The 25,833-nt window shown below is 42.8% G+C and overlaps 1 protein-coding gene across 1 annotated transcript in view; it reads right to left on the reverse strand.

Moving 5' to 3' along the window:
* Positions 1-25,833, reverse strand: part of WNT10B (Wnt family member 10B) — an 86,718-nt gene that overhangs the window by 18,701 nt on the left and 42,184 nt on the right. Inside the window, exon 3 of the mRNA XM_073614055.1 lies at positions 10,928-11,190. Within this exon, the coding sequence (XP_073470156.1) occupies positions 10,928-11,190 (263 nt within the window). The remainder of the gene's footprint in view (positions 1-10,927; positions 11,191-25,833) is intronic.

Here is a 25,833-nt window from a genome sequence, read left to right on the forward strand (position 1 = left end):
ATGTATCCTTTTTGTCTTAAAAATACTAATAAAAAATAAAGTTAAAAAAAAAAATACTGGTAGTAAAAAATTATTAATTTTAGTAGAAATACACTTTGTTTTGCAGACTGGGAATATGTTCTTAAAGTAGACCTGTGCTTTGCCCATAATGTCCTGCCCCTCTCCTGCATATCATGACCTTCTCTTTGCTTGACCGCCATTTCCTTCGCAACCAGGGACAAAGAGAAATGCATTGAACATACATATATGGCAAGCATGTGAGTCACTCCTTATTTTCCCACTTGACAGCACTGTTGCGTAGCAATTGACCATTAAGGTGTCAACATGTCACAGGGGAATTGGTTAACATTTAAACAAAGCTGTAAATGCTTAAAGTAGAACTATGGGCAAACCTTTTTTTTTTTCATTTTGGATAGAGTAAGGAAGGGTTATAACTCCTGTCAGATTTTTTTTTTTGCCAACTATTTCTCATTTTGGAGATTTCCCTTCACATCCTGTCCCATAGCCAAACAGGAAGTGAGAGGAAATCTCTGCAAATTATGGGAATTCCTTGGTGACCCTCAGGTCAACAGAACTAGTGCTCCCATTGGAAGATTTCCCCTCTATTACTTTTCTGGGGACAACCCAAAATTTGGGATTTTTTTTTTTTGCTTTCAACGATAATGGTAAACAGGACAAATTGAGAGGGTGAACCTCCCTAACGGGGGCACAGACAGCAATAAAAACTGACAGGTGTTCTAATCTCTCTCCACTCTATCTAAAGCTAAAACATAGTTTTGCCTTTAGTTATACTTTAATGTGTAAGGATTCCAAAAAAGATTGCGCTTGGCCACAATTTACAAAAAATGTTCCAAACTGCTGCACTCAGTAAATTCCCTTGAAATTGAGGACATTTTAAATATGTATGGCTATGTACTGGTGCGCTGTTTCTATATAGTGAAGGATCATGTACTATTGAGAAAATTAAGTCAGAAGAGTACAAACACCCATCTCTCTCTATATAATGCCATTATGAATCCACTTAAAAAATATAAATACACATAATAATAAAGTGCTGAGTGTATAAATCAAAGATTGCTAATAAGATGCACTGTTAAATGCAATACATTAATTTCATACTTGAAAGATTAGTATAATGAAAATTGTGCTCCAACAAATATAAAAAAACTTATATTCCAAAGTTCATGTGAAAAAATTCACACAGTTCATAAAATATCCCTGCTGAGTATGGGTCTATGATTCTAAATGTCCCACATGCAAAAATATATAGGAAAGTGTCCTTGTGAAAAATAAAGCAAATCAAAAAGTGTTTGTGCTTCATCACCGTATTCCAAACAAAAACAATTGGCCGCTTACCAGACCGTTTGGTCCCAATTAAGAGATCATATGCGCTGGTAAGGAATCACATCTGAGGCTTGGTTGTCAGCTGGCCTCAAAGGATTAGAATAGATCCATGCTCACGTCTTTCACACTGTGTTATAATGGAAGCAATGGAGAAGGCTCATAGTGCATTAAACACATATAATATATTGTCATTTATTAAAAATAGAAATGCACTTCCAAAATAGTAGCTTGTATAAGGCAGATATACATCGATGGTGCACGGCCATCAACAAAATGAGGCCTCCATTCCCAGTCGATGCCTTCTGAGAGGAAACGCGTCGGGTAGGAGCCAGTAGCATGACGTCAGCACACGAACCGTTCTGTGCATGATAACCCTTCTCCATTGCTTACATTATAACACGGTGTGAGAGACGTGAGCCTGGATCTATTCCAATCCTTTTAGGCCGACTGACAACCAACCCTCAGATGTGATTCCTTACAAAGCGCATATGATCTCTTAATTGGGATCAATCGGTCTGGTAAGCGGCCAATTGTATTGGTTTGGAATACAGTGGTGAAGCACAAACACTTTTTTATTTTCTTTATTTTGCACAAGGACACTTTCCTATATCTTTTTGCATGTGGGACATTTAGAATCATAGACCCATACTCAGCAGAGAGAATTTATGAACTCTGGGAATTTTTTTACATGGACTTTGGAATATAAGTTCTTTTACATTTGCTGGAGCATAATTTTCATTATACTAATTTTTTAAGTATGAAATTAATGTATTGCATTTAACAGTGCATCTTATTAGCAATCTTTGATTTATACACTCAGCACTTTATTATTATGTGGATTTCTATTTCTTAAGTGTATTCATAATGGCATTATATAGAGAGGTGGGTGTTTGTACTCCTCTGATTTAATTTTCTCAATAGTACATGTTCTTTCGCTATACAGAAACCACGCACCAGCACATAGCCATACTTTAATATATATTTCCACTTTTGCAGTTAAATTTGAGAAAACCTCACTACATGTTTGTTATGTATTCCCATTTAAACAGCATACTTAAAAATAATAAAAAATAAATATTTCTTACCTTTCTGTGTGTATGTTTGGTCTCAGGCAGATTGCAAGCTACTGTTAACAATTTTGAATGAGAGGCACCTCAATCTGTCCCCATTGACCAAGAGGGACACACTGGGGTTGAGTTACTAAAACTGGAGAGTGCAAAATCTGGTGCAGCTCTGCAAAGAAACCAATCAGCTTCCAGGTTTTATTGTCAAAACTTAATTGAACAAGCTGACATTAGAAGCTGATTTGCTACCATGCACAGCTGCACCAGATTTTGCACTCTCCAGTTTTAGTAAATGAACCCCAAAATGATTCTTTAAATACAATTAAGAAGCCCAACTTCTAGTTCACTAGTTCTTTGTTAGGACAGACAGTGTTTACAACTTATAATGCGATCTGCCAGCACAATACAGACAGGGTTACTTATGATAAACATAATTCCCCAGCCCCCTCTGCATAGCAGAAAAAATATTACGCTTTGAAGTTTTCATAATTCGTTATGCTAAAGAATAAGAACATGTAACAAATTTAAAGTAGGTGTTATACAAATTTGGCTGCAAAAGCAGAAATACACTTTAAAAAGTTTTAATTGGAGTTAGCCTTCAATTTGTTTGTCTTTTGCTTCAAAAACATAAAAAAAGTTAATCTAAAACTGGGCATACAGGTACCGAAGTTCAGCAGTTTCAGCAGGAACTGGACAACTTTTGGTATGTGTATACTGCTGTCTGTTCAACAGAAGCCGGTCTAAAGGGTAAAAAGTGTATACCCTGCTTAAGACTACCTTGTCCACTGAGTGAAAACACTGCTGTGCAATTCAGAGTAGAATGAACAGCAGTGGCGACTGGTGCTTAATTTTCTTGGGGGGGGCGGCCCACGACCCCCACCCAGCCACCCAACCACCCCCCACCTGCTTCCCCCCTGCATCTCCTCTCGAGTCCCCGGCGGTCGCTTCTCCTCCCGGCCAATCAGGACTTAGGATTTAGAACTCCCAGCTAATCGGGTCTTAGGACTCCTGGCCAATCAGGTCTCAGGACCCGCTTCCTGATTGGCCCGGGAGGAGTAACAGGAAGACATTAGCGAATATTAATTTGCTGAAGTCACACAACTGGGTGGGCTCGGGGGGCAGTGCCCTGTACCCTGAGCCCACCCTTTTTGAAGCCAATTAGAGCCTCAGGCTCTAATCATGTTCTTCTTCTTTAAAAAAAAACTACCCCATTGAAATCCATGCGTCCGGCACCCTGCATGTAGTTTAGGGGCCGAGCGCATGGATTAGGGGGGCGGTGCCCCCGGGCCACATACGAGCGGCCGCCACTGACAAACAGCGTTGGCATCCTGTTACACGCAATGGAAAAATAATATGTATACTGCCAGGATCAGTAGGTGATAAAGCTATGTTAGATGGTGTGTTCCGAAAAACTAGTGAAAGACTACATCAAACAGTTTGTCAAATATGATGCAGTCTTCTGCCCCGTACACACGATCGGACATTGATCGGACATTCCGACAACAAAATCCATGGATTTTTTCAGACGGATGTTGGCTCAAACTTGTCTTGCATACACACGGTCGCACAAAGTTGTCGGAATTTCCGATCAGCAAGAACGCGGTGATGTACACCACGTACGACGAGACTAGAAAAGGGCAGTTCTGAACCAAGCGCGGCACCCTTTGGGCTCTTTTTGCTAATCTTGTGTTAGTAAAAGTTTGGTGAGAGACGATTCGCACTTTTTCAGACTCCTGGTTTTCAGATCGTTTTCTGCTGTTCAGTTTGTGCTTGTGGGTTTGTATCTGCTCTTCAGTGCCTGCAGTCAGTTCGTATTGGATTAGTCCAGTCCATGAACAGGGTGGGGAGGAGTTCATGGACCAAGAATTGGTTGCTTCAGTGTGACCAGTTCTGTCATATGCCTTTGCTCAGTAAGACCCGTGAAAATAATCCTGATGATTTCAGGAACTTTCTCCGGATGACGGACCCCGTATTTCACTGTTTGTTGGCTTTGCTGACCCCCTATATCAGCAGGCAGGATACCTGCATGAGGCAAGCCATCACTCCGGAGCAGAGGCTCGTCGCCACCCTGCGGTACTTGGCGACGGGGAGAAGCCTGCAGGACTTGAAGTTCTCGACAGGCATCTCCCCCCAGGCTCTGGGGATCATTATCCCAGAGACCTGTTCTGCCATCATCCAGGTCCTGCAGAAGGAGTATATTAAGGTAAGATTTTTATCCTTTAATATCACATTTTATTGTATTTAATGTTTGCTAATATATTGTATTTCTTTCCTCATTCCCTAATTACCATGATTGGAATATGCTGTGAATGTCCCCTTTGTCCTCATGCATGCTGGTTTTTTATGTAATTATTTTTTTTGTCCTTCATACATATTTGCCTTCACTTACCTCCCCAGCATGGTCTCCTGGCCCTATATTCACCTCATGTAGTCACTTAACAGTGTATTTTGTCAGCTCCATAGTAGTGCTTTACCCTAAATACCCCCTAAAATGTGTAAAAATGTGATTTGTGCTTTAAATTCAGGCAGAGTGCCAGAGGCTTTTTTTTGGGGTCCCCAAATCATTTGGAACCCTCCCTCCCCCCAACTGCTAAGTCAGCTGATACCAATTCTCTATCTATCCTCAATCATCTATCTGCTGACTTTGCCAAACCCATACACACTATACCCATCTCTTTTGTGGTCAGATGTATGGATGAATTCCCCAAAGCATGTAGTGCAACGGCCTGCCTGTATACTTTCAAATGGTACTGTTTAAAGTTTTTGTATACTATTATTATCTTGATAGGTAATAGCAGAATGTCCAAATGTGCTAAAATGTGTACAATGTGTATTTATATCTTTGTATTAAGACACTTCTTACCTGTCCAATGGGCTGTCAATAGTGTAAGTAAGGAGGGGCTGGCCAAAGTAATACACATTATTTAGGCATTCATCTCTCAATGAAGTGGAGAGGGTTACCTGTCCAAAAGATCTCCCCCAGCCCCCCAAAATGTTAGAAATGGCCCATGAGAGGGGGGGGAGGGGGAATCTGATAGGTGGACCTTATACCTTGGTCTTTCAAAACTCCCTAAAATAAATGTTATACTGATGTTGGACAAGAATGTTTGTGTCTAATCTGCTTTCTCTGTTTAGGTGCAAAATTATTTTTTTTTTTTCTTGTTTGACTCCACAGTTCCCTTCCAACCCACAGGAATGGCAGACTGTGGCCTCCCTCTTTGCCCAGCGGTGGGACTTTCCTAACTGCGGAGAGGCAATTGATGGGAAACACGTCCACATCGTCCCACCACCCAACTTGGGGTCATACTATTATAATTATAAGGGGTTCAATAGTATTGTGATGTTGGCAGTGGTGTCGGCTACTTACGAGTTCCTGTATGTGGACGTGGGGAAGAATGGCCGGATGTCCGATGATGGAGTCATCGCCCAGACGGAGTTCTACAGGTGTCTCCAGAATGGCAGCTTGGACTTGCCACCTCCAGAAGACACTGTGGTAGGACTCCCATTCGTCTTCGTTGCTGATGAATTGTTTGCGCTGGGGGACCATTTATGCGGCCATTCCCGGCGAGGATCCTCACCCTGGACCAGAGGGTTTTTAATTACCGGCTGGCCAGAGCCAGAAGAGTGGTGGAGAACACATTTGGAATCATGGCCAGCCGGTTCCGCCTATTTCTTACACCCATACACATGGCGGAGTACAAACTGAATCATATCATCCTGGCGTGCTGTGTTCTACGCAACTTTTTAAGGCAAAATTCTGCCAACTATGCTGGCTCAGTTGGGCCTGAAGCCGGAATTCATAATGAACCAACCCTGACGGCGCTTGAAAGTGGTCGTCCTGGCTTGCCCCCCCTGAGTGCCCATGACGTCCGTCTTAGATACCTTGATTACTTTGCGGGTAGGGGGGCCACCAATATGCCAATGTCTGAAACATTTTTAAAATAAAAAAAAACATTTTAACTACTAAAATCTTTGGTGACATATACTGCTTGTGTTTCTTTTAACTGACCCTGACAGAAAAAATGGCGTGATTGTGTAACATTACAAAGCACTGTTGGGTGTTATTTACTAAAAGCAAAGACACTTTGCACTACAAGTGCACTTGAAACTGCACTTGTAGTGCAAAGTGTATTTTCCCTTAGGAAATAACCCCCATTGTCACAGAAAACACCAATTTGAGCACAACAAAAGTTTTGGAGCGTTGAAACAAATAATCCACACATTCTTGATTATCAATCTTTTTAATACCAGCACAATCACATATGCATTTATAAAAGGTTTATAAAACAAACCAGCATGTTTGTTGTATAACAATTTTTTGGGTCACATTACTAAAAGTAGAAATGTCCTTTTAAGGTAAAACAGGCATGTTTAAAACCAACAAGAAAGACACAAATCTTACAAAGTTCAACTTTTAAAGAAATTGAAGGCAATATCAGACATGAGTATTTCTAAACTGTGTTTGATATTGCGTTTAGATGGGTTGAAGTCACTCCTGGAAAAGCCAAATTTTGAAGATGCACACAAATTGCCAAATGTCAACATGTGCTACCTGCCATCATGGGGAATCAAGGGACGTGTTTTGGGGGTGCAACCTCTTCCTCCCATCTACTTTATTATTGAGGAAGGGGTTGCACCCCCAAAACGCATACATTGATCTCCCGTGATGGCAGATAGCACATGTTGACACACTGTGTGCATCTTCAAAATTTGGCTTTTCTTGAATATGTCAAAAAATGTTAGAAATTTTTAGATCCTAAAAAGCACAAAAAAGGGAAGGGATTTGGAGGGGTTTTTAAAACATCAATGATGTTCTTCATTTTTTTGATCATCATTGATGTTTTTCTGGATGTTTTCCAAGTCCCTATTACACCCCATGATCTCCCCGATCAGGATCTGTGCACTTTCACTGGTGAAATGCCCTGGATCCACAACATCACGATCACCTAAAAAGATAGAAATAAAAACACACCATGTATTATAAATATGCCGGCATCCATCTCTTACCTGAGCCTGTGGTCGCAGACACTCACCTGTTGTGGTGACAATTTTCACCACATCTCCTTCCTCCTCCTCCTCCTGTTGTCTTTGGTGGGTCTCCACTTCTTCCTGAGGTGGGGGGGTCTGTTGTCTCCTCAGATGAGGGGTGTCCTCCAAGTCTTTTATCCCCTATGTAAAAAAAATAGGTATACTTAGCACACAGATATTTGATGGCAGAAATCGGAATATGAAACATTGCTTGGAAGTGGGGTACAATTGTCTCTTTTGGCAGAGTTCCAAGATGAAGAAAAATGTTTGTCCTTTGTCAAGCTTGAATACTTACCTGTTTTGTACAAGCTTCACAGATGGAGACACCCCTATAGTATACACTGGAGCACCTGTGTGGGGCCCCCTAATAAAAAGGGTGTTCTTGTGTCCCACACTAGTGCTCCAGCGTCCAGATGTGAAAACTGCTGCTGAGTGTCCTCTCCTTACACAGAATCTAGTTTGCATTACATTCTTTTTTTTTTGACAGTAAGAATTGCATTACATTCTAGTTACAAACCCATCTACACAACAACATTTTTTAAAGAGAAGTAGGCCATAAAAAATTGAGTCGAATGCATATGGACAAAACAATGGTGTTTTCTAGGCCGAACGAACAATGTTTCATACGAAGGAACAATGTGCCCATGAACATGAAAGTTGCCATTTTAAACTGTACAACAGTTAAGAAAAGCACATGGAGCAGAACGAACATAATTAAAATAAAGAATAGGAACACAGCACAACTACCTACTTTTTTGCAGCACTCTCCTGATCCTTCTGTACTGTTCATGCTCCCTGATTTTGAGGTCTGACCACCGCTTCCTGAGCTGATCCTTGGATCGTCATACCCCAAAATTCTGGTGCAGACTCTTGACCACTTTCGCCATAATCTTGGCCTTTCTGACATTGGGGTTGGGGTAAGGTCCATACTTCCTGTCATAGTCGGCCTTCTTCAGGATGTCCACCATCTCCACCATCTCCACAAAGGACATACTTGAGGTGGGACATTTCTGGCTCCGGGCTTTCCTCCTCCTCGTTGGTGTAATTATCAGACACCTGCTCTGTCTCCGCCATGTGCTCTTCCCCACTGCAACGAACGAGAAGGGGCGGGGAATAGACTAGAAAGAACGTCAGGGGCGGGTGGAGTTTCATGCATCCGCAGTGTCTATAAAGCGTAACACGCGTGCGTAGTACGTACGATCTGTGAGCGGAGGAAGGAGTAACGGAGGCGCAGATCATGATAACGAAGGTAAGATTTAACATTGGGCTTATACTGCTTCTAGATTGAGGCCTGTATTTGCACAAGTTTAGAAGACTTTAGGCTGACATTAGGGTTTGTCTTGTGTTGTGTCTTGCAGTTAAAATGGATATCTTGAAGGATCATGACTTTATGCCAATCTTCATAGATATGCTCAGGGAGCTGCCCTGTCTGTGGCAGATAAACCGTCCTGAATATAAGAACCAAACAAAGAGGAAGGCAGCGCTGAATAATTTGCTGCAATTTGTGAAGTCTGTGATCCCCATGGCAGACATCACCTATTTGAAGATCCTAATTGGTGGCCTGAGCACAAGAAGGTCCAGGATTCCCAGAGATCAGGAGCTGCAGATGCCATTTATGTCCCGAGGCTGTGGTACTATGACAGACTGCATTTTCTGGCAGGTCAGACTGAACCCAGGCCAGCACTCTCCACTCTTCCTTCCACGCTTCCTTCACCCCCCAGCTGAGGCTTTTGACGCCCAACCTGGGCCTTCCAGCCAGCAACATGTGGAGGAGCCCAGCTTGAGCCACGTATAGCATTCTTCTAAATGTTTCTGGTTGTCCAATCAATGATGTTAAATAGGTGTTATTTTGGAGTACTAATTTATGATTGTGATCGATGAAGCAAAAACTAAAACCATGTCCCTTTTTCATACACAGGGAAGTCTCAGCCAGGAGGTGGCCGGGCCAAGTAGGCTGCCTGATACCCAGGTCCCTTCCCTCCGCCTTCAAAGACAAAGTGGCAGGAAGAGGAGTAACCTGGAGTAGGCTGCCACAGGCCTATTTTGGAAGGCTACTGAGGCCCTCAGAACACCCCATAGTGTGGAGGAGGACTTTGCTGCCATAACTGCATGCAAAATGATGCAGATGGAGGAGGGCCAACGACTCCTATGTGAGTTTTTAATTTTGGAAGCTCTAAATAAGGGGTTGAGGGGCCAAATCACATGTGCAACCCACATTTGTCACCTCACCCATAGTCCTCCTCCTCCTCCTCCAGGTCCTACTCCTCCTCCTGCCACACCTCCAACACCAGAGCCACAGCCGGGAAGGAAGCATGGAAGGAAGACCAGAGAGTGATGACCTGGGTTCAGTCTGGTCTGGCAAAATATGCAGCCTCTTGTAGTACCACAGCCTGGGAACATACATGTCATCTGCTGCTTTCATGATCTCTTCTGGACCAGACTGCACTCCCTTAGATATGGACTCCTCAGGCCACCAATTTTGCTGTAAAATAATTGATGTGTGCCCTGTGGGTCAAAGGCTTCACCAATTTATAATGTTTCTCCAGCGTTGCCTCCCTCTTTGTTTGGTTCTGAGCCCTTAATAAAGGAATTTTTGTTTCAATTATACTCGCCTATGTGTGTTTTCCTTCAAAAAGGACAGTTTGTTTGTGAGGAGGCAGGTACATTTCAAAAATACAATGTGAAATTAACAAGTGACACCAACACCAAGCAATCTCCTTGAGATTAAATAATTCAAGATAATAATGGTGTTGTGGTAACTTGACACACAAAACACACACAAAAATATTCTGAAGTAAAAAAAACAACAAAAAAACAAAAAAAGATCAGCCTTGAAAAAAATACAAACCAAAAAAATAATAATATATATATTTTTTGTCAGATGTGACAAATCAAAATATATTGAGGGAATCACGATAAATAATAAAGAAAGAAGTTTGTGAGAAGTCTGTGTGAATATGAGCAGCAAAACTACTTCATTCTTCTAGCATTGTAAAGAAGAAGAGAGTGCGCTGTATTAAACAATTTTAAACATTGCAGTCTGACGAAAGTGCTCTATCCATTCCGAAAGCTAATTTTACCAGACCGAGCTGTTCCATCTCGGAATTTCTTCTGAGCATGCGTGGCACTTTGTGCGTCGGAATTGGCCACACACGGTCGGAATTGATGCGATCGGATTTTGTTGTCGGAAAATTTTATAGCCTGCTCTCAAACTTTGTGTGTCAGAAAATCAGATGGAAAATGTCCGATGGAGCCCACACACGGTCGGAATTTCCAACAAGCTCCGATTGCACATTTTCCGTCAGAAAGTCCGACCGTGTGTACAGGGCATTCGACTAGCATAAAATAGTTTGTCAGAATTCAACCCAGTATTGTAGAGCTGCAAGATCGCATTGATTAATGCTAAAGCATTATATGTTGCTCATTGTATTTATGAAATGTTTTGAAACCACATATATGCAGATAGTTTAGATTGGTTACCCTGACTGTACCTCTCTTTAAGATGACACTGTCATGTGGAACTTTCCCACTGGTCTCCAAAGTGGAACAGTTCCAACGCTGGCCTTTCAATTGATGTTGACATTCATGAATGGCAATTTGAATGCCCTGGAGGGCTGACGCTGTCACATCAGGGTTCCGCACACAGAGCCCCATCTGGCGCTTACTTAAGCCGGGTAATGTCAGGCAGACGGTGTTGGGAGTTAGGATGGGGTCATTGGGTAACTTTAGTCCCAAGATATCGTTGCAAAGAACTCTAGAGAAGAAAAGAAAGAGTAATGACTACAGAAAACATACAAGAACACAACTATGTCAGCAATATGTGTATAACCTTCAAAGAGCAATAGATCCTCTAATTTTCTGGATTCATGGCCTTATTTAACCTTGTTGAAATAAATATGATTATATGAAAAGATCATTTTAGATAGATGTGATTCTGTAAACAATGGAGTACTAGAGTGCTTAGACGATATTCACTGAATTCACTTTTCATTAAATTTTAACTATAAGGCCTCATTCTCATGGGGGTATCTGTATGTGTATAATAATGTTATTATAATATAATATATTATAATTATATAATATAATTATATTATATATAAAATATAATATATGTGTACACCTGTGTGAAGGGTCGTTTTCACCTGCACAGGATGCACAGGTGTTCTGTGCAACAATGTGCAGGTAGTCCTATTTATGTCTATTGGGGCACAGTGGCTGCACAGACACAGGTTTTGATTGCCCTATGTGTACCTGCTGGGCAGATTTACCTTTTCTATTTGTCCTGATGACCATTGCCACCAAAAGACTATAGTATCTCACAAAGTGAGTACACCCCTCACATTTGTGTATATATTTTATTATATCTTTTCATGTGACAACACTGAAGAAATGACACTTTGCTACAGTGTAAAGTAGTGATTGTACAGCTTGTATAACAGTGTAAATTTGCTGTCCCCTCAAAATAACTCAACACGCAGCCATTAAAGTCTAAACCGCTGGCAACAAAAGTGAGTAGACCCCTAAGTGAAAATGCCCAAATTGGGCTCAAAGTGTCAATATTTTGTGTGGCCATCATTATTTTCCAGCACTGCCTTAACCTTCTTTAGCATGGAGTTCACCAGAGCTTCACAGGTTGCCACTGGAGTCCTCTTCCACTCCTCCATGAAGACATCACGGAGCTGGTGGATGTTAGAGACCTTGTGCTCCACCCCCTTCCGTTTTGAGGATGCCCCACAGATGCTCAATAGAGTTTAGGTCTGGAGACATGCTTGGCCAGTCCATCACCTTTACCCTCAGCTTCTTTTGCAAAGCAGTGGTCCTCTTGGAGGTGTGTTTGGGGTCGTTATCATTTTGGAATACTGCCCTGCAGCCCAGTCTCTGAAGGGAGGGGATCATGCTCTGCTTCAGTATGTCACGGCACATGTTGGCATTCATGGGTCCCTCCCATGAACTGTAGCTTCCCAGTGGCGGCAGCACTTTTGCAGCCCCAGACCATGACACTCCCACCACCATGCTTGACTGTAGGCAAGACACACTTGTCTTTGTACTCCTCACCTGGTTGCCGCCACACATACACTTGACACCACCTGAACCAAATAAGTTTATCTTGGTCTCATCAGACCACAGGACATGGTTCCAATAATCCATGTTCTTAGTCTGCCTGTCTTCAGCAAACTGTTTGCGGGCTTTCTTGTGCATCATCTTTAGAAGAGGCTTCCTTCTGGGACGACAGCCATGCAGACCAATTTGATGCAGTGTGCGGCATATGGTCTGAGCACTGACAGGCTGACCCCCCACCCCTTCAACCTCTACAGCAATGCTGGTAGCACTCCTACGTCTATATGCCAAAGACAACCTCTGGATATGACGCTAAGCACGTGCACTGAACTTCTTTGGTTGACCATGGCGAGGCCTGTTCTGGGTCCAACCTGTCCTGTTAAACTGCTGTATGGTCTTGGCCACTGTGCTGCAGCTCAGTTTCAGGGTCTTGGCAATCTGCTTATAGCCTAGGCCATCTTTATGTAGAGCAACAATTACTTTTTTCAGATCCTCAGAGAGTTCTTTGCCATGAGGTGCCATATTGAACTTCCAGTGACCAGTATGAGAGATTGAGTGCGATAACACCAAATTTGCTCCCCATTCACACCTGAAACCTTGTAACAATAACAAGTTACATGACACCAGGAGGAAAAATGGCTAATTGGGCCCAATTTGGACATTTTCACGTAGGGGTGTACTCACTTTTGTTGCTAGTGGTTTAGGCATTAATGGCTGTGTGTTGAGTTATTTTGAGGGGACAGCAAATTTACATGGTTATACAAGCTGTACACCTACTACTTTAGCAAAGTGTCATTTCTTCACTGTTGTCACATGAAAAGATATAAAAAAATATTTACAAAAATGTGAGGGGTCTACTCCCTTTGTGAGATACTGTATATATCACACCTGGCCCATGCCCCCGGAAGCTGGAAATCACTCAAGTACACACAGCTACTCCAGTAATCTTCACTTGTTTCTGGCTTCCATTGTTGGGTGGGGTGATCGCCTGTCTCTGACAGTATCTGCATAGCTCTGACGGTGATGTCACCCCACAGGTAGCAGCACTGGACACTGATCTCTGCCAGGTAAGTGTACACAGAGCACCAGTGCTTTTGTTTATTTATTGCCACTGACCACCACTGATGCTGCTGTTGATCGCTAATGATTGGGGGGAGGACAACCAATGTTTGGTTACGGATCATATTGCCACTCTCTCCCAGTGCCTTGGGGGGATGCGTGATGGTTCTATTGCCACTGACCACCAATACTTGAAGAGGGATCTTATTGCCACTGCCCACCAATTATTTGAATGCGGTGAATCCTATTACCACTGAACACCAACACTTTGGATGAAGGGGGGGATTGCATTTGTCAGGGGAATAGCAGCGTTAGAGCCTGTCAGTATCAGAGCATCCCTGTGTGCCTGTGTGGTGGAGTTGTACACCAGCGCGTACTGTTACACGATCGGCGGGTACGAGCGCGCCACCCGAGCAGATTAGCACATGTGGGCGCACAACGCGGCGCATCAGCACGAACACGTGAGCGCGCAGCAGGACGTCCCCCCGGAGGGCCTATATAATGGCAGCTATGTCCTGTGTTAGTTGCTGGTTTATCTTCTCAGCTCCCAGTGTTCCTGTTTATTCTCTGAGTACCTGTGCCTGCCTATTTGACCCGGATCGTCTGACTACTCCTGAATTCTCTCCAGTACTTGACCCTCGGCTTGATTAAGGACTTCTCTGCTTGTCTCCTCTCCAGTGATTGACCCTCGGCTTCTCTCTATTGGACTTGCTCCTGCCTGACCTCTGTGTTTGACCCCCTGGCTTGCTTAAGGACCTTCTATAATGATCACCCGGTGTTTAATCCTCGGCCTGCTAAAAAGACTTGCTTTTGCCTTATCCTGTGTTTGATCTTCAGCCTCCCCAGGATCCCTCTTGTGTTCTGGACTCTAGCCTCCTTGGGACTACTTGCCACCTGCTCCTCTGTGCTTGACCCTCAGCCGCCTCAGTTGATCATTCTCCAGTTCCTGTCTCAAGGTCGAAGTGTTTGAGCCCCAGCCAGGCTTCTCATTGGTCCAGCAACTAGTCCTTTTTTCACGGGTTCTCTCCGCACCTGAAGATATCTTTGTGGCTCGCACACCTGCTGGCGACCCGTGCCTCTCCGTGCCTGATACCCTCTGTGCCAACTTCAGGGGTATTGTACACCTAGTTGCAAGGGAAGCCGCTCTCAGCATTCTGGCCTTGGTATTATCATTAACTCCTCAATGCTTTTGGGAGGTATTATTTTACAGCTGCTGACCAGCAATGTAAGAAACACCATGTTACATACTCCTGTCCTGACCTGCTGCAGGGTGTGTTTTAAAAAAAAAGGACTTGTGTTGATAGTTACATGGGGTGTGCTTTTAATTGCAGGTCAGTCTAAGATACTTCACAGGTCCATCTTAAAGAGGGATCCCCCAGTCAACCTAAATGTGCTCAGCAGCGCTTTAATATCCAAAGACATGCTGGCAAGTTAATTGGATCCTGTCTAAATTGTCCCTAGTATGTATGAATGTGAGTTAGGGACCTTAGATTGTAATCTACTTGAGAGTAGGGACTGATGTGAATGTACAATGTATATGTAAAGCGCTGCGTAAATTGATGGCGCTATATAAGTACCTGAAATAAATAAATAAAATAAATAAATATGCAGTGTCCTCACACTCTCCTTACACGTGCTATTATCTCACTGGCTAGTGCCCTAGGCTAACCTAAATACAATATATTACACACCAGATATTTTGATTTTCAGGATATTGGTGCGTAACTAAAGACATGTTATTTGTCATGGACCACACCTAGTAGGATGGAGGGACCACAAACAGACTGACTAGTATTAGTGCTTGGCTTGTGATGCTACTAACCTTAAATGCTATCTGAACTGGGTAGTACGCTGATGTTTTGCAAATAACCGCTTTAGATGTCTTAATTAGGGGAGAACATATCATACCTTGGCAATCAGCTATGTGTTATTTCTATTGAGATTAAAATGCTAATTTACGTTCTTGTGTAGCACCCTCTAGTTAGGGAAGTGCTAAAGTGAGGATTTTCTGGCAGAATAGGAAAATTTAGGCAGGGCTAGGCCTGTTTGTTTTCATTCAGGGCTTGGAGTGGCTCAAGGCAGCAGCTGGTGACTCACAGGCAACATCACTGTCACCCTCCCTCTTCTTTCTAGAAGGTCCTAGAAGGAGAGGAGGAGAGGAGAGTTGGAGCTGCCTGGGGTATTCTGGGGAGCCTTGACTCCCCAACTTGGATTGGCAGGGGCAGGCCTCCTTAAATACCTGGGGTCAGCCCAGCTGGGGAGGAGTTGTTGGGTGGAAGAGCTGGAGTGAGAGAGTGTGGAGGCTTTCGGTACCCACGGGGAGCTCCCCAGTCTGGGGGGGAGGTTGTCCCTGGGCTGGGGCTCAGGTGCATCAAGGAGGAGTGACGAGATCCTGGAAGGAGAGGCACGTATGAGAGCAAGTAGAGGACTGCGGGAGAGAACACTTCTAAGAGTCTTCAGGGAGGACTACTGGTCGCAGCCAGGAGGGCTGGTGAGTAAGCACAGTCGGGAGGACTGGGATAGGCACACCTGAGAGAACTGGGAGATTGCAGTTTGAGATGAGTGCAGAACCAGAAGAGAGGACTGTGGCAAGGGCAGTGGAAAGAAGTCTCTGCAGCCAGACTGGTTGGCAGGGCCTGAAGAGAACTATCTGAAAGTGATAGCTGAATAGAGGACAGCTAGCACTTGAACTATTTCTACACCCCAGGGACCCGAGGTCCCTGCCTGCAAAAGACAGTTCATTGAGGCCTGGCTGAAGTAGTGTCAGGCCTACCCATGCGGTGCTAGCTAGTCTGGAGGAGTAACAGTCTGCAGCAAGTGAAGTGCTGGAGGAAAAACGGTGTGCAGCAAGTGTTTGTGCTGGAGAAAAGATTGGAGTGTACATACTGGAGTGTATATAGAAGTCCCAATCAAGTTTGCATTGAATATTCTTGGGCACCTCATAATTCCCAATTTCCTATCCCATTTGAATCCCCCCAAATAAAAACAAAAACAAAACAAAGCTATGGACTGGTCTATGTCACTGAGAAATGGATGTCTGGCTGGGCAGGGTGACAGGTGAACCACTACATTCAGCAACCCCTACGGGGGAATGGCTACACTTGTTTAGCAGATGTAGATAAAAACCATTAAGGACAGGACAGGACCTGTCAAATACATTGGTTATCAATAAAAATGCAAGGCCTGAAGACATTTTTACATTCCAGTGTATGTTTTCCTCTATAACTCTAGGCAACTTGTTTTATTTGCTACTGACTGATCCCAGCAACATGCATTTGAAGAAAGATATGAGGAATGACTGGCATTGCAAATTACAGCATAACATTCTGTCTAGAATGGGAACATAAAAGGGAGGGATGGGGGGTGACCCTTTCTCTCCCACAGTGGTGACTGTTTCAGAGTTAAAGAGTTAAACTATGGTCTGTTCATCTTGCCCAGGGTGGGGACAGAAGACTCGGCCGCTGTCAGAAACTCTGTGGGACGCTCCCTGCAGGGTGGGAATATATTTGTCTTCACTTTGGAGCTAGGGCTCAGCAATTTCTCTTTAGCTGTAGGAGGGGCAGGAAAACAGAACTCTGAGCCAAGGGACCAAACAACAGATCAAAACATGCCCATGCTGAAGGGAAAATAATTCATGTTTTATAACCTCAGCAATAAAAGGAAGCTTTTCCAAAACGGCAAACAGTAAGGTAATAAAACATACACGGCTATACATTATTAGCAAATGTGTAATCAAATAAAGACAGAAAATGTGTGTCACAAGAAGGGACTCCATAAGTCATAGTAGAACCGATGCCCCAGTTGATTTAGTTTAAAGCCTAAGTTAAGTTTTTTTTGTTTTGTTTTTTCAGCACAAGGGATGGTACTTACAATTAGTGATGTGTCCCTTGTGCTGGTGGCTGCTGCCTTAGTTGAAAGTTGAAGTGGTAATTTTCCAATGCTACTGGGGTTAATACAGCTGCTGGATCTGTCATAGGCTCTGGTCAAGAGTGACAACAATATTCGTCCTTTCCACCTTCCCCTATTAATAAAAGCTTTACTATAGCTTCTAGTTCTATGTTTGGAGGACAGGCCGATGAATGAAAGGTCCGCGTCCTTCATTCAAAGAGTGCTTTTTATTGCTGGAAGCCACCAGCACAAGGAGCACTTCTCATTGAATGTAAGTACGATCCCTTGTGCTGATTTAAGGATAAAAAAACAAAAAAAAACTAAACTTTTTGGGCAGTCACACTACAAAAATGTCAGAATTCTAAAATTCATGGGGACAACTACTACAGTGGAACCTTGGTTAACGAGTAACGCGGTTAACGAGCGTTTTGAAAGACGAGCAGCAAATTCTGACTCAGTTTGCGAGTGTTGTCTCACAAAACGAGCAGAGTTCAAGATAATGGGGTGTGCAGTACCGCATTTGGCCAGAGATGCGGGGGTGCCGGTGACACTTGGAACGGTTCAGAGCCGATTAGAGCCGTTCAGAAATACTCGTAATCACTTGGAAATACTCGGAAACACTCAGAAATACCAATTCCCAAGTGTTTCCGAGCCTTTCCGAGTTCAGCCGAGCTGTCCCCGAGTATTTCTGAGGCTCTCTGGCGCCCCCCACCTCTGGCCACATGCGGTAGTGCATGCAATAGAAGTCAATGCGGAACGAATTACCTTCATTTCCATTGACTTCTATGGGAAAACTCGCTTTGATATGCGAGTGCTTTGGATTACGAGCATTCTCCTGGAACGGATTATGCGCCTAATCCAAGTTTCCACTGTAACTGCTTTTACAGTGCCCAGCTTGCAGTTATCCTCTTTTAAAGAGAACCTGTTATCATCACACTTCCAGAATACAGAAATGCAAAAAGACCTCTCTATAGTATATACAGTAATGAAACTCATATTTGTACAGAACCCTACGTAGCATACAGAAATACTTTGTTGTTTTGAAGGCCCTTTATATACAAAAACCTTGTGTGCAGATAATTTAACCTGCTTTTTCTCCTTGCCACTATTGTACATCAGTAAACTGAGTTTCTATACCCTACAACTTCTTAAAGTTCACAGTATTCAGTGCATCCCCACAAGCCCTAATCACCATACCCTCTGCTGGAACCCATCGCCCCTATCCCTTGACCATAAGTATGCAGTGCTCTTAGCAGGTTGCTGAACTGCAGTCTTTACATATGGCTATAACTGCACACTTTAGGCTGGGTTCACACTATTGCGAATTGGATGCCGGTTTCCCCGCATCCAGTTCGCATGTTAGGAGACTGTGACTGGCTCTCAAATGCTCTCAAATGGTTCATACATCTGCGGAGCGGCACTAGAGCGAATTGCACAGGAGTCCTGTGCGTCTTCTGGTCCGTTTCAGGTCTGAATTCAGCCAAAAATTCAGACCGAAATTGTGCCTGAAACGGTAAACAGGGACGCATCGGACCCCTACATGGCAGTGTGAACCCACCCTTACAGGCCAGGCAATTGCCCAGATTTATCGAGTAGCCCACTCTCCAATTGCCAACTTTACCACAATATTTGAAATGCATGTGAATGCAATAGATGATATTTCCAAAATAGTACTTTTACCACCACCACTAAAATAATAGTAATAATAAAATAATTTTTTCAAGTTTTTGTATATGGAAATTGTGTGTTGACCAAGTTCCCAAACTTTGAACAACCCTACAGTACTACCAAACTCAGTACCTGTAATATTTCCCTCTTTGTAAAGGAATGTGTCAGTTGCCACCATGTAGATCTTTACTTTTGTAGAATGGTACTTCAGAGTGATCAAGTTAATGCCGATGTTACACACAGGGGATTCATAGGCTTTAGGCAAGTTAAGTATGTTACAAAGTAGCAAATCACTATCAGTTCTGAGTGTTACCATGGTGTGGGGAAGAAGTCTGGCACTGCTATGAAGGAATCTACATACACAAATTAAAGTGGATTTTCACTCTCTCAATCAACATTGGCTATTTGTATTTACCTATGTTGTTAGCATTAGTAGATAAATCGGAAAGTATATTATATTTACTTAGTTTTATATTATATTTACTTTTTCCCCTCCCTGCCTGCATACCCGAGCTAAGGGCAGATGGATTCCAGGAGATACATGCTACATGAATCATCTGCGCTTACTCAAGCTGGCCATGACCAGAAATGCTAGGGATGTTTTTAAAAATGATTTCTCAGCAAAATAAAGCATGGAGACATGGGTAGATGAGTTTGCTTTGAATATTACAATTAATTGAATATCAATTTTGGTTTGTGGTACTCAGATGCAGTGCAATTTCAATTTAATGTAGCTGAAACACAGCATGTTCACAAACTAAGCAATGGTCAACATAGTTTGCTTGGTTTGGGATGTTCTACTACCAAAAGACTCAAACAGATGGACTACCTGTATGCTTCCTCCTGCTGTGTTTGGCATTTTACAGAACATATGCCTTAATTCTCCTGACCACTACTTTACATGGCAGTGGTGGAACTACCAGGGTTGCAAAGGTCGCACTTGTGACCGGGCCCTGGTGTTTTGGCACTGTGGGTGGCTGGGGGGGGGGAGGGGGGAGTGCAGGCCTCCTCTCCTCCCCCTTCCTTGCAGTCGCTTTCAAATTCACCTAAGAAGTGCACCGCCCCCCCCGCCCATCTCCCCCCCCCCGCCAGAGCTGGCTCCATACTGCGCATGCTTAGTTCCAGAGCTGGACAATTAGTAATTGGCCTGGGATCGGACTGCTGGTCAGGTAAATTTGAAAGCGACTGCAAGGAGGGAGCGCAGGGGGGAAGAGGTGGACCAAAAGACTTACAGGAGGTCAGTGTGTGACAGATCCAGACCACACAGAGTTTGTGAGGTAGTCAGTCACTCTGTGGGGGGTCACTGATATCAGGGGAGTTGAGACCCTAAGGTAAGGGGGGACACTGATATAAGGGTCCCCCATTATATCAGTGTGCTAACTCCCCTCTTACATCAGTGAACCCCTTTACCTTAGTGTATTCACTCTGCAAACTCTGGTGTAAAGGGGAAATCTGATATATGGGGGTCTCTGGTCTCCAGGGCTCTCACTAACATCAAGTTCCCAGCGTTCCCCTTTAAGAGTTAGCATCGTTAATCCTTACAGTGCAAGGAGAAACTTTACAGACTCTGAGGTAAAGAGGAACTCTGCAAACTTTGGTGTAAACGGGGGGGGGGGGGGGGGTGCTCTGGAGACCTTCTTACATCAGAGTATCCCTTTACATCAGGGTCTGCAGAGTTCCCCTTTACACCAGGGTCTGCAGAGTTCCACCTTACATTGGGGTCCACAGAATTCTACCTTGCACTGTAAAGGGGAAACCTGCAGATTCTGATGTACTGTAAAGGGGAGCTCTGATGTAAAGGGGGCTCTGGGAAAACTGGGAACTCTGATGTAAGGGGACTCTAATGTGAGGGGAAACTCTGTAAAGGGCTTTGGGACCAGTGGGAATGACCCTGGGCTCAGGTCAGGGGGACCCTTTGTGGTTTCTTGCACCGGGGCCCTAAAGATTCTAATCATGGCTCTGCTACATGGCCTTCCTAAATGAGCTCCTAAAAGCACCTCCTGACGCTCAGTGCTGCCTTATGGGAGAGCAGAACTTCCCACATGTTGTCACACGCTGTAAAACTCAAAATCACAGTACAGGAGTAAAATGAACATATTTGCATCTATACCCGTGGTACACAGAATCTCATTATTTTGAATGATATATTTTGAATGAGATTTCAGGCTGGCAGAAGATGACTGTGAGCAACTTCTTTTTAGTGGCATATGTACATCAGGTTATCTGTAAGGCCAACATGGCCAGCAGGTGCTTTCCAGGATCACTAGACAGACAAAAGGGACTATACGTAGAATGGTGTAGTACAAGAAATGTCTGGATGGAAACCTGAACTACTCAGCTGGTAGACTATGCACCCTACATGCATTGTCAAACTTAGATTTCAATTTTGGGGTATACCTTTAAAGTAAGGAGACTCATGGGCTACTCATAGTCAGTGAAACAGATGTTTCTGTGCATGACCATCGATATGGCTTACAGTGTGTATATGGTTTTCTCAGCAAGTTGTATATACAGTACATAAGTGTCCATAGCATGTGTTGAAAGGAAGAGATGAGACCACACACCAGCTTCAGTGTGTAATGACAGCACATCACACCACAGTGTTAATCCAATCTCCTTACCAGAAGAAAAGTAAAACAGGCATATTGCATGAATCTGACGGTGTCCTATTGGATGAAACGCATTAGGCGGGTCCCCAGAGACACATGATCGCTATGAGCCGCGGCACTTTCTGCAAGTTTTATATTGACACTCGTTTTTAACGTTAATGTTTGTAAGTACAGCCTTTAATAAACCTTGTCATTGATTTGAACGTACTTCACTATGCGCCTCTTTTTGTTCATCACGGTGGTCCTTCCTTTGTGATCTCTGGGTGAGCAAAGTGGAGCATGATTTCCTGGATTACTTACTTGGAGTCCAGTTTATTGATCATTGCCAGTTATTCCACCTGTTGCATCACGTTGTGGAGCTGCTTACCTGTTGTCTGATGCTGGAGATGCCATTTAGATCCATGCAAAAAGGCCTGTTTTACTTTTCTTCTGGTAAGGAGATTGGATTAACACTGTGGTGTGATGTGCTGTCATTACACACTGAAGCTGGTGTGGGGTCTCATCTCTTGCTTTCAACACATGCTATGGACAATATTTTTTATTTGGGTTTAACTCTGCATATGGACTTCTATGTTATTTTATTTTGTTATTAACAAACTTATGCTGGCTGCTCTAGACTTTGACCTTAATTTATTAGAGCGCGGATACTTCCATGCATACATTTTGGATTGTTTTGTATAGTACATAAGTGTAATGAACCTAAGTTTAATGAAGAGATATCTGCACTCACTGGCAGACACACACGTTTAATGTATTTTTAACAGGTGCCAACACATAGGAGATTTTTATCTTCAGATCTGTGTGAAACGCCTGCTCTGTTAAAACAAGTTCTTTGTGAATCGCAGATTTAAGATATTGCTATGCAATAATATACCTTACTATAAACAGAACACGCAATTCTTTATTCTTAGCAAACAATATGTAAGTACAGTGCTTTCTCCTTTTTTTTTTTAGGCAAAAATTTGAAGGTCAAAGTAAAGGGCTTCATAGGATTACCAAAATATTCAAGAGCACATGTACATACTTGTATAAATAAGTGACTTGTCTGCCTGTTGGCATTGTGCAGACATTGCAGTTAAAAATATTTATTTTCTGCCACCCAGACCTTTTTCTAAGTGTCCCTGTTTGAGCAGGGTTATCTCTTGCCGCAACAAAATGAGCAACAATCTGCAGGTACACTATGATGTCATTTTAGCATGACCATGATAGCAATCACTTATGCTGTAATAAAATCATTGATGTTCACCCTACTCCCCTACTACTTTCACATTTTTTAACTAGTTCTGCTTTTCCTTTTCTTCTAACTGATTTTCTGTCTTCATGTATATTTGCACTATAATTTATGAAATATTTACTACCTATTTCTATCCCTCCCTTACCCATGTATCACCACGTTTTTTTGACTGTTGGAAGGTAAATATTTTTAACACGCTGAGGCCGAGGTGAAAAACTTTCATAAATCCCATCTTGACAGCATGCCTCAACTTTCAGGTGCTTAAGCATTTCATTGCCACAGGGACCAGTGGTTGACATGCCCAACAACAGCCCACAGTCAGAAAGTAGACACCTTCTAAAGGTTAACAGGCTGTGATTTATGTATGTATATATGTTATCACCATAAGTGTCAGAATTTAATTGCTATTGTCTATTAAGGTAGTAAGTTATCACAAGCTTAACAATATATCTGACAAAAACCCAGCCAAAGGCGATTGCTAGTGAAGCTTAATTTAGAGGTGGTAGAGCATAAGCTCAATAATAGCATGCAATGCCAAGCTGCGGTTTCCAAAGCGAGCAAAGTCCTTTCTTGTATTTAGAGAGGTATGGACAGCAGAGAGCGAGATATCATTTTGCCCCTGTACAAATCATTAGTAAGACCCTAAATGGAATATGAAGTTCAGTTTTTGGCACCAGTTCTTAAAAAAGGATATCAGGGAACTGGAGAAAATGCAGAGAAGGGCAACCAAATCAAACCAAAAGAAGCATGAAGGAACCCAGCTATGAGGAAAGATTAGCGTAACTAAGTTTGTTCTCTCTTGAGAAGAGGAGATTAAGGAAGGATATGATCAACATGTACAAATACATAAGGGGTCCATATAGTGAACTTCGTGTTGAATTATTCACTTTAAGGTTATCACAGAGGACAAGGGGGCAATCTTTACGTCTATAGGAAAGAAGATTTAATCTCCAAATACAGAAAGGTTTCTTCACAGTAAGAGCTGTGAAAATGTGGAATAGACTCCCTCCAGAGGTGGTTCTGGCAAGCTCAGTAGATTGCTTTAAAAAAGGCCGGGATTCTTTCCTTAATGTACATAATATATCTGGGTACTAACATTTATAGGTAAAGTTGATCCAGGGAAAATCGGATTGCCTCTCGGGGGATCAGGAAGGAATTTTTTCCCCTGCAGTAGCAAATTGGATCATGCTTTGCTGGGGGTTTTCACCTTCCTCTGGCTCAACTGTGGGTAAAGGATTGTGTATATGGGATTGTATTTATAATTTTTTTTGGTTGAACTAGATGGACTTGTGCCTTTTTTCAACATGACTAACTATGTAATTATATAACTAAAGCGGAACTTCACCCAAAATGGGAAGTTCTGCTCTTCCTCCCTTTCCCTCCTTAACATTTGGCACATCTTTTTTTTTTTGGGGGGGGGGGTACCTGTTTACCCTACTTCCAGAAGTTCAGCCTCCTCCTTCCCCTGCAGCCCCGTGCGACACATCACAGGTCTCAGGAGGCTGAAGGTATGTGTCCTTATATTAAAAGTCAGCAGCTACAGTATTCGTAGCTGCTGACTTTTAATTTTGGGGGGGGGAGACTGGAGTTCCTCTTTAACTAAGAACTTCACAGCATTAAATAGAAGCATTTAGCAAGGTAAATATAATAAATTGCACTTAAAGGATAACAATACTTTTAATGGGGCTAATGCCTAGTACACATGATAAGAAAACTAGACAAAAATACCGCTTTTGAAACGATTGTGCATAATCCTGATCGTTAGTACGCTTTCCAGAGCTGATCAGGACAATTCAAGCAAAATTATCCAAAGGCACACGCACGAAAATATTTCTCGGATGATACCAGAATGGACGATTTTTGTTTAATCAGGACAATATTCATCCAAAAACAAATTTGAAGACCAAGACCATGTACGCACAGGAACAAAAGAATACATTACAATACGATACATTGCATCACTTACAAAGTTGTATTCTGTCTTACAAGTACTTTCGTAATTTTTGTAACCTCTTCATTTTCAATATGAGACTAGCATGCAAAAAAAAAACGGACGATCATTCATCTGATATTCTCATTATGTGTATGAGGCTTAACTGTTTCTTTATGTTTACAATCCCAAGTAGCGTAAAACTACCTCCCTTGGATAAGCAGGTGACCACATCCACAGGTTGCAGCCTGCAGTGACTTGGAGGCTCTTCTTCCTCAATTAGCATGTATACTGCACATGCATGACCTTTTCACCATATACACATGGTGGTGAAGATGTCTACTTGGAAATCTGGACCCTAAAATAGTTTACAGATTACAATTACCTCCCCAAACAATGCTTTATAAGAATTGAAGAAGTTCTCATTAAACTAAAACACTGGAAGAGCAATGCTGTATCATCCTCTTAATTGTTTATTATAAAATAACACAATCTACCTACATGCCGGCTATCATTGTATAGACCAGCCTTTCTCAGCTAGAAGGTACGCATGACAACTTGATGGGGTATTTCTACCTGTTAAAGCTGTCCCTAGGAGGGGGCGGATACAAGACCAGTCACCCTCAAAAAGGAGAGAAAGCAGCAGTGATTGGTCTTTATTGCAAAAATCTCCTGCATAGAGGCAACACTTCATGCTGGTTTACTGCTCAGACCGGAAAGAAATACCAGAGCGCACCAGGATTCTAGCAATACATATCCCTCCTGTATGTAGAAAAGATTTGCGTATCCCGGAGTTCAGCTATCAGGGGCACTTGATAAACTTGTGTTGCTGTATATGGGTAAATAAGATAATAACACTAAAATTTGGGAAACACTGATATAAATCTCATGCTTCTTAAAATTTCCTCCAGGAGGGGAGCAGGAGGGTTTTGGGAGACAAAAAGGATAAGT

Source organism: Aquarana catesbeiana, linkage group LG02 (assembly GCF_042186555.1).
Source record: "Aquarana catesbeiana isolate 2022-GZ linkage group LG02, ASM4218655v1, whole genome shotgun sequence".
Lineage (NCBI taxonomy): Eukaryota > Metazoa > Chordata > Amphibia > Anura > Ranidae > Aquarana > Aquarana catesbeiana.